General features: G+C 28.0%; 2 protein-coding genes across 4 annotated transcripts; one reads left to right on the top strand and one right to left on the bottom strand.

Moving 5' to 3' along the window:
* Nucleotides 1-454: 454 nt before the first annotated feature.
* Nucleotides 455-4620, bottom strand: LOC132937227 (uncharacterized). 3 transcript variants are annotated; one of them, XM_061004042.1, is made up of 2 exons: nucleotides 4238-4620; nucleotides 455-1494 (listed from the first exon to the last, which is right to left on the bottom strand). In XM_061004042.1, exon 2 carries the CDS (start codon nucleotides 1485-1487, stop codon nucleotides 627-629), a length of 861 nt encoding a protein of 286 aa, XP_060860025.1. In that variant the 5' UTR covers nucleotides 1488-1494; nucleotides 4238-4620; the 3' UTR covers nucleotides 455-626. The 3 variants fall into 3 exon arrangements, 1 of the variants encoding a protein (XP_060860025.1); XR_009663638.1 differs by lacking the exon at nucleotides 455-1494 and adding an exon at nucleotides 1540-2483; XR_009663639.1 differs by lacking the exon at nucleotides 455-1494 and adding an exon at nucleotides 1540-1957.
* Nucleotides 4621-4623: 3 nt separating this feature from the next.
* LOC132937228 (uncharacterized) lies at nucleotides 4624-6019 on the top strand. The gene is made up of 4 exons (XM_061004044.1): nucleotides 4624-5089; nucleotides 5328-5450; nucleotides 5509-5705; nucleotides 5811-6019. The coding sequence occupies exons 1-4, from the start codon at nucleotides 5054-5056 to the stop codon at nucleotides 5965-5967; spliced, it is 513 nt and encodes a 170-aa protein (XP_060860027.1). The 5' UTR covers nucleotides 4624-5053; the 3' UTR covers nucleotides 5968-6019.
* The last annotated feature ends 4054 nt before the right edge of the window (nucleotides 6020-10073 follow it).

The following is a 10073-nucleotide window of genomic DNA, read 5'->3' as shown; positions in this document are numbered from 1 at the left end:
CAGAATTAAATTTAACACATATATAATTTCTGAAACATTGTATAAACCAAAATTTAAAGTTAACGATAAAGTACGAATATCTAAGTATAAACATATATTTACTAAAGGATATACACCAAATTGGACAACGGAAATATTTACAGTTTCAAAAGTTTTACAGACAAATCCAGTTACTTATCAACTAAAGGATGAATCAGGCAGTGTAATTTTAGGTGGTTTTTATGAACAGGAAATTAAATTAACTGATTTTCCAAACACCTTTCTCATTGAACGTATTGTAAAAAAAGTTGGGAATAAAATGTTTGTTAAATGGTTAGGTTTTGATTCAAGTCAAAATTCGTGGATAACATCATCAGATATTTTAAAATAATGTTTTTTTTATGTATAATATTTATTTATTTATTTATTTATTTTTTAATAAAATAAAATATCAGTTTTTTTACTAAGTCGAATTAATTATTTCACATGATCTCCTGATCCTAATTAGTCTGTTTTGAAAACTATATATATATCTACAATCGATAAAAACAAAAAGCGTCATCTAGTGGTAAATAAATCAATGAAAATAATAATACTGCTGTATTTTGTTCCGCTAGATAACGCTTTTAAACTGAGTCATTAAGTCATTAATTTTTAGTTTTCTGACTTCTAACGAATCTTGAAAAATTTTTTATATAACAGTAATGTGATGTTTCATCATTATTGAACAGAAAAAGATCGAAATGTTTTTTTCTTTCAGTATTACAAATATACAAAGGAAAAATATGTTTTTTATCATTTAAACTATAAATATTAATTGATACATCGTTTGTACATTCAAATTTTTTCATCTGACTGATTGGTGTTGGAAAATCAATACATTTAAAATCTAAACCACTTTTTGTTTCTAACATTTTAAAATATTTCTTATTCAAATAAGTTTTATTCGATCGATTATCAAACTTAGATAGTATTGAATATTTAAAACATTTAGCATCGTTATTTTTTACATTTATAATTGCTCTTTTATCTTTTATATATTCAGGTAGATCTAGATACGTTCCTCCTCTGAGAGGATTCACTGTATTAATTCTCAATTGTAATACATCTATAATTTTAAGGGACCACCCAGATCCTTTCGCTAAAAACTGGTCTTGTTCAGATAATAATTTATTGAACATTCCATTTAGTAATTTATTGAAATCGGATGAATTACATGCAAGTGTATTAGAAGTTTTGAAAGCTATGTCCCGAACTTCTTGAGTGAGTATTCTTTCGTATACGCTATCCACATGTAAATTAAATTTTATAGATGATTGTAAACATGATTCTTTTAACTTTAAAATTAATTTATCTCTAACATAGTTAAAAAAAAGCGTGTAGTCTATAAAATTTAAAGTATTCTTAATCAAAAATGTTTTTGAACATTTCTTAAATCTCTCGATTTCAAATAAACCTTCATCAGAAGATGACATTCGCTCGTGTTTTGTAACCGTTTTTCTTTTCATTATGAAACTGAAAAAATAGATTAAATAAAAAAAAAAATAGGTAAAAGCAATCATAATATTGTAAATTTATTATAACATCAACTTCTTTTTTTTAAATCTTATGCAAGCAATTCAGAATATTGTTTTCAAAATATAATAAAAGTATTAATTCTAAATTATTACAAAGAAAAAAAGAATTGGTTAATATAATAAGAAATTACTCAGATTCTAATTCTCTTAACCGATTGTTTAGTTCTGTTAACCGACACTGAATATCTGCTTTACATTCACTTGAATAGTTTTCGAATCTATTATGTTCATTTATCAATTTATTTTTAAAAAATGAATTTTTCTTCATACTATCATTAATTTTTACAAATACTTTTCGAAATGCTTTCCGTTTCTCGATATAATAGCGTTTATTGTCACGCACCTGCTGTTCTGCTGCTAGAATTCTGCTTTTAATTACGTTTATTTCTGGGTTCATGATTCTGAAAATTACATAGAATTTCAAAAACTAACTAATTGATACGTTTTTTAAATCTAAACCACTTTTCCTAACATTTTTATTAAATTAGTTTTATTTGAAAACATTTATCATACCAGCAGATCTTATATACACAATAATAATTATATGATAAAATAATAAATAATAACAAAAAAAAAAATAATATTTTAATTATTTATTGAAAAACAGAATATTATTCGACATTATCTAATTTACTATATAAATTATTTAGACCTTTTTGAATATTTTTCTCGCATAAATAATTTATATATGTTAAATGTTTAAATTCGTTTATTAAATTCTGTTTTTCTTCAATAAGTCTTTTTCTGGTTTCTTTCAGCACCGCTTTTTGAATTTTTATTTTAATATTTTTAATATTGGAATAGAACATTTTTTCGTCAACATCTTGAGCATGATCATTTTCTTTTTGCTGTTCCAATATTTGAATGATTTGCTCGTGAATTAACGATTTGGCTTCCATGTTTTTTCTTTTTTTTTAAAAAAAAAATCTGGAAAAATTATATAGAATTTGTAAACTATCTGCCAGATAAAAAAAAATAATGCATATTAATGACAATAATTTATTTCCAACATATTTCTATTTTTTATGTTTTTTAACTTTTATATTAAAAATTTGTATGTATTAATCAAAAAAAGAAAATTACATTGAATACCTATATACATAAATATAAACTTATAATATTATTACTAATTATTCATAACAAATTTTTAAAAAAAAATTTTAACCTGATCTAAATCTTTCGCGCTTAGATTCTGCTGTTGTAATAAAATCTAACCTTTTACCGAAACAGTGTTCTCGCTTACGAAAATTCGTAACATATAAATCACTATATTTTTTACATATATCCATTTTTTCTTCTCTTAATAAAACTAATTTTGCGTTTAAATCTTTTATATAAGAAAAATTTGGGTTAGAGTTTGTTCTACTTAAATAAATAATGAATTTCAGGTTTTTAATTTTTTTTTTGAGATCTTTATATTCATATCTTTCTTTAATCTTATTTTCATCAATCATCTTCGTTAAGGTTACAATTTGTTCTCCATAATATTGAATTTGTTCATTACAAAAATCATATGAATGCCAAAAATTCATTATCTGTAATTTTTGACTAAATACATTAGTATAAAATATAAAATATTATATAAATCTAATTATTAAAGCGATTATTTATAAAACAACGAATGTACGTATATACGTATATATAATAATAACTAATTATATTATTCAAAGCTAAATAAAAAAACTTTAAAAATTAGACAATATAGCATTTATATCATAAAAAATAAAATTTTAGTTGCTAGTGAAGCTACGTCACACGATAATAGAAAAAAACGTGATAATTTATATGTTAGTTAATAGTAGATAGGGCGATTGTAACTATCGTAGAGTTCGTACGGTAACATTACGTTGTCACGAAAGCAACTACGTGTTTACTATCAACGTGCGACAGCAGCTTTCGAATAATCTTAACGTAAAAGCAATAAAAAAAAACATTATAGAAAAAATAATTTAAATTTATATATGTGTATAATATACGTTTTAGGATATATTTTATACAGTCATTAAACATTATTGAATATTTTAATATAATAAAAAAAATTTTTTATATTAAAACATTTTACGTAAGATAATATTACACGTGTAATACAACAATCACGTTATCTATAACAAATATTTATAATCAGCTATAGTATTTTAACATTGATAAAAACAAGGTATCGTGCAACAACTACTAGATAACGGTATCTATAGTAATTATCATGAAAGAGATTGACTATTAAAGATTTTTGAGGTTAGGTAATAATTATCAATATTATTGATGAATGATAAGCCCGATGTTCTATCTTATCTATGTAAATCTATGATAGTATGGTACATCAGTTATCTTCTATACTGTAGACGTGGTGTAATTCATTTTAGTATTATTACTCTATGGTGTAATTATAACGTATTATTGTTACTTGATCATAACTTAACAAAAAAAAAGAAAACAGCTTATATTATAGTAGTGACTAAAAGTGAGAGTTGAGAAACCGTCTTTCAACTGCTTCTATTTTAATGTTTTTATTTTAAATAATCTATGAAAAAAAATCTTTAAGTCTAAACACTCAATACCCATAGTAATATTATAAAACTGTATTATCATTACAACAATAAATTGTTATTATTCTATTTTATTTTTTAAAAAAAAGAAATATGATGTTAAATTAAATAATAACAATAAAAAAAAAAAGTACTTACATAGCTTGTAGAAATTGAGGTACTTTTTCTAAGTATGATGGCTGGTCTATTTGTTAGAGTTGTTTTGACAATCTTTTGACTGGCTATTGAAGATGTTTGGTAAACTGCTGGCTGGCTGTTGTTTTGGCGAAGAAGACTGTTCTGCTGCTGGCTGCTCTTGGAACTGCTGTTGCTTGAACTGATGACGATAAGCTAAGAAATTCTGGGTTTTATACCCGAAAATAACCCTCTCTTCTCTCATTAGAATTTTTTGTGATGGATTTAAACATTTCAACTTATTTTACATCCTGTTTTAATATTATAATGGCATTGACATTAAGTAAATGTGAAAACATTTGACTGAGTAGGTTATATTAGCAGCAATTTAGATTCATTTAATATAATTGGTTTTTGAGAATGAATGTATACATTCTAATTTATTTTAAATCCTGTTTGTAATAATTTAAATTCATGTAATGTAATTTGCTGTTGTATATGAACATGTTTCAGCACCCATCTAAGGTAAGGTTATTGTAGAAATTTATTCAAGGAGGGTATTGACCATGGTAAAAGGTGAATGTCATAAACATTTGGCTGGGATAGGTTATGTTAGCGTCAATTTAAAGTCATGTAATGTGATTTTGCTGTTGTACCTGTATGTTCATGTTTTAGCAGGTTTCTATAATGTAAGGCTATGACCATTTGTATACTTAATTATTGAAGTAGTGGTAAAAATCTGTGTATAAAAGACAGAGGGTATTCTCTAATATTCACCAGTCTTCAAGATTTCATCCCAGGACAAGAAGCTCAGTTCAACAGAAATACTACCAAAATAAAATGTCGTACCGTACAATTGCTTCAACTGATTCAGAGGTTAGTAACTACTTATTAAATATCTTATAACCATAGAAAATTGGAGGCCGGTCGTAACACCACTCAACGCTATGGTTATAATTCTTAAAATAATATTAAATGACTGATTATAACATAGTATATTGGAAGTGCGTCGTAACATTACTCAACGCTTTGGGTATAATTCTTGGGACATAGAAAAAAATATATAATGGAAAAAAACAGTAAAAAATAATATACTATGTTTTATGTTTCACAGAATGAACATTTTAGCGAATCAATTGATATAAGACCGTCTTTTTCAAAAACAAAACCTGGATCAAAACGTTCTGCAGAAAAAACAAGTGTTAAAAAACCTATGAAAAAGAAGCAGAATAAAATGGTAATAAAAATAATATTTTTTCCTAATGATAGCATAAATAATTTATTTTTTTTTATAGAATGCATCATACAGAGATAATATCAGCGAACGCTTGAGATCAGAAGATTTTGATGTTGAAGTATTTAATTCGCTAACATTCAGACAAGGAGATGGCGTTGTGACAATAAAGACGCCTTTTGAAGAAAAAGGAAAGGATCTTTGGGTGCTAAGTCATTATAAGGTTACTAACATCGAGAATGTACCAGTAAAGGACAGGTAAATACATTGGTTTAAATTTAAAAACTATTGCTGAATCTGTTTTTTTTTTTACTGATTTTATTTACTTCTTTTGTTTTTAAATAAAATAATTTGTTGTAATAGATGGAAGTTCAGTGAAGCTACTGTTAGATTGTATACGACCGACGAATCAAAAGATCAAACACTTCATACTGGTCTTAATGAGACAATGCAAATTATATTTGATAAATTACTAACCGATCCAAAGCGTCAAACTATTAAAAGCAAGACGGTTGTTTGATTATTATACGGAAAAATGAGTTTCATTTAATAAAACAAAATATTATTATACATGTATGTTTTTATTTGTTCAATACTCAAAGGTCTTGGAAAACATAAACCTATAAACTATATAGTATGTCTGAGAAAAAAAATTTCTAATTGAAACATTGCTATCAATTCTGTACTATCAAAATTTAATCTACTTATTTACTGAAAACATAAAATTTGAAACTAAAACGCATTAAAACTATTCTTTATGATTAAAGGTAACATGTAATTTAAGAAAAAAAAGCAAGTTTATTATTGAATAAAAAAGTTTTTATTTTTTAAATAAATAATTATTAAACATATTTATATATTTTATATTATTAGATCTTGTAAAATCATATCGGACAATGTGTTAAAATGAAATTGTAATATTTCATATAAAAACGATGTGTCATCGTTCTGTAAATGATTATAATAATTAAAATCATAGTTTTGAATATATTGGTTGGTAAATTCGTTCCTTTGACAAGTGGATGGCAGACCACGGACATCATTTTTAATTAGGTCATATGCAGTGTTGAAAGTTATTTGATAATTTGCTAAACGTTTTTGCTTGTCTACCACATACAAATCAATCAAATTCTGTAATTGACGAAGCCGGTACAAATCTACGTGTGTCAAGGTAATATATTCCTCGTTTAGATGTAGGGTAATTGAACTCTGTTTAACATTAATTGAATATGAAAAGGAATCGGTAATCTTTACACGCCTCACCCTGGTATTTAGGTTATTAATAATTGAATTGTAATTAGATTCAGACATCAGTGTGAACCATTCTTCTAAACTTAATGTAATAATTTTCTTTGAAAGTTTACATTCTAATAATAAAATAATTGAAATCTGCTTATTAATTAGTAATCCAACTGTAATACTTTTCTTGTTAAAAGCTCGGATGTCGAATGTAGACTTACAGACAATTATTGGTGGACTCATAATGAAGTTTTTTTTTGCTAAAAAAGTACACAATAAAAAGTAGGATATAACTGTTAGGAGTTATACATTGGACTGTTAGTTTTTTCCTTTGCAGTCATATTATATACTAAAAACTCGGATAAAAAAAAAATGCAAAAAATGTGAACGTACAGTTAGCGAATTAGTGCATACTAGAGAGGGAATTTACATATACTTACTAACCTGATACCTGAAAAACATTTTAAATTATTATATACGCACTAACCCGCTAGGCTATACGTCCACAAGATATTAAATCGAATAATAAAACATTTAAGATAAAACATTCAATTTTTTTTTATTTTTTTTTTTATTCAATACAGCAAATATTATAAACAGTATATTATATAAAAAAAACATGATTTAACAAATGGTGTCGTACGAACCGGTTTCACAATTACAAATAACTTCGGTTTTACAATATTTACTTAAGACTTTTTGAACAAACTGATTACCTTTCATTAATAATACATATAAACATTTTGGTGAGAATCGGGTATGTTCTATAAAACAATTATCATCGATTTCAAAACTATGTAGAATTACTCCACACCAATGACATTGAACTGCGTCATCGAGATTGATATAGTAAAATCCGCATTCTGAGAGCTTGTACTTATTCTGACCGGTATTTGGAGGAAAACTTTTAAAAGATCGTAACCTAGATACAAATGCAGAGAATTCTGGATACGCTGGCGTTGAATTGAATCGTATTTGATCGACCAATGACTGGACATCGTTTGCGCATTTTTGAAAATTCATTTTTGAAGAAATTAAATAACTTATACAATTTAATAAAACTTTGAGAAAATAAAGAAAAATGAGACACGACTTGAGTGAACGATGGATCATTAGTAACTGAATATGAAAAAAATAATCAGCAATCAGCTTAAAATTATTGTAAATAATAAATAATGTTTTTATCATTATTAAAAAAATCAGTGTAACCAACATGAGTAAAAATGAAATACAGCACATTTTTTCGAGGTAAAATTTACTAACAATCAGTGTGAAATGTGTTACACGGTAAATCTGAGTGCTCCAAGGGGGACATTCCCCCTTGAAAAAAAAATTTTTACCGTGGAAAAGCTGGCTGTGAACATACAAATATATACTACTGTGCTGCAACGATGCGTTGAAAGCAACCGATAACTGCCTCATTTACGCTTGAAACTACAGATGCCAGTGGGCAGATGATACATGCAGCAACGACGCGTTGAAAGCAAACGAGGACTGCCTTCTTTACACTGGAGAAAAGAGATAACCGTGGGACAAATAATCGTGCAGCAACTCTGGGTATAATGAAGCATTATGTGAATTTTCAAATATGATTTATAACAAATGGCACAAAAGAATGGTTCCTGCTGAAAAGCAGTATAAATGTGCTATCTGTGATAAAAGGTTTTCTCTTGCAGTAGGTTCATAAAACCATACAAGGACACACACTGGCGAAAAACCATATCAATGTGATATCTGTTACAAGAACTGACTTGATTACACAAAAGAATACAGATGCCAGTAGGAAAAAGATACAGGAAGCAACGATGCGTAGAAAGGAAACGAGGACTGCCTTCTTTACACTGGAGAAAAGAGATAACGGTGGGACGAATAATCGTGCAGCAACCCTGGGTATAATGAAGCATTAGGTGAATTTTCAAATATGATTTATGACAAATAGCACAAAAGAATGATTCCTGCTGAAGAGCCGTATAAATGTGCTATCTATGATAAAGGGTTTTCTTTGCAGTAGGTTTATAAAACCATACAAGGACACACACTGGCGAAAATCCATATCAATGTGATATCTGTTACAAGAACTGACTTGATTACACAAAAGAATACAGATGCCAGTAGGAAGAAGATACAGGAAGCAACGATGCGTAGAAAGGAAACGAGGACTGCCTTCTTTACACTGGAGAAAAGAGATAACCGTGGGACGAATTATCGTTCTGCAACCCTGGATATAATGAAGCATTATGTGAATTTTCAAATATGATTTATGACAAATGGCACAAAAGAATGATTCCTGCTGAAGAGCCGTATAAATGAGCTATCTGTGATAAAAGGGTTTTCTTTGCAGTAGGTTTATAAAACCATACAAGGACACACACTTCAGAAAAACCATATCAATGTGATATCTGTTACAAGAACTGACTAGATTAAACAAAAGAATACAGATGCCAGTGGGAAGAAGATACATAAAGCGTAGAAAGGAAAATAGGACTTTCTTCTATACACTGGAGAAAAGAGATAACCGTGGGACGAATAATCGTGCAGCAACCCTGGGTATAATGAAGCATTATGTGAATTTTCAAATATGATTTATGAAAAATGGCACAAAAGAATGATTCCTGCTGAAGAGCCGTATAAATGAGCTATCTATGATAAAGGGTTTTCTTTGCAGTAGGTTTATAAAACCATACAAGGACACACACTGGCGAAAATCCATATCAATGTGATATCTGTTACAAGAACTGACTTGATTACACAAAAGAATACAGATGCCAGTAGGAAGAAGATACAGGAAGCAACGATGCGTAGAAAGGAAACGAGGACTGCCTTCTTTACACTGGAGAAAAGAGATAACCGTGGGACAAATAATCGTGCAGCAACTCTGGGTATAATGAAGCATTATGTGAATTTTCAAATATGATTTATGACAAATGGCACAAAAGAATGGTTCCTGCTGAAAAGCAGTATAAATGTGCTATCTGTGATAAAGGGTTTTCTCTTGCAGTAGGTTTATAAAACCATACAAGGACACACACTTGAGAAAAACCATATCAATGTGATATCTGTTACAAGAACTGACTAGATTAAACAAAAGAATACAGATGCCAGTGGGAAGAAGATACATAAAGCGTAGAAAGGAAAATAGGACTTTCTTCTATACACTGGAGAAAAGAGATAACCGTGGGACGAATAATCGTGCAGCAACCCTGGGTATAATGAAGCATTATGTGAATTTTCAAATATGATTTATGAAAAATGGCACAAAAGAATGATTCCTGCTGAAGAGCCGTATAAATGAGCTATCTATGATAAAGGGTTTTCTTTGCAGTAGGTTTATAAAACCATACAAGGACACACACTGGCGAAAATCCATATCAATGTGATATCTGTTAC

Source organism: Metopolophium dirhodum, chromosome 1, assembly GCF_019925205.1.
Source record: "Metopolophium dirhodum isolate CAU chromosome 1, ASM1992520v1, whole genome shotgun sequence".
NCBI classification, from domain to species: domain Eukaryota; kingdom Metazoa; phylum Arthropoda; class Insecta; order Hemiptera; family Aphididae; genus Metopolophium; species Metopolophium dirhodum.
Note: the sequence above shows the minus strand (reverse complement) of the source record. Positions and strands in the feature narration are given on the sequence as shown.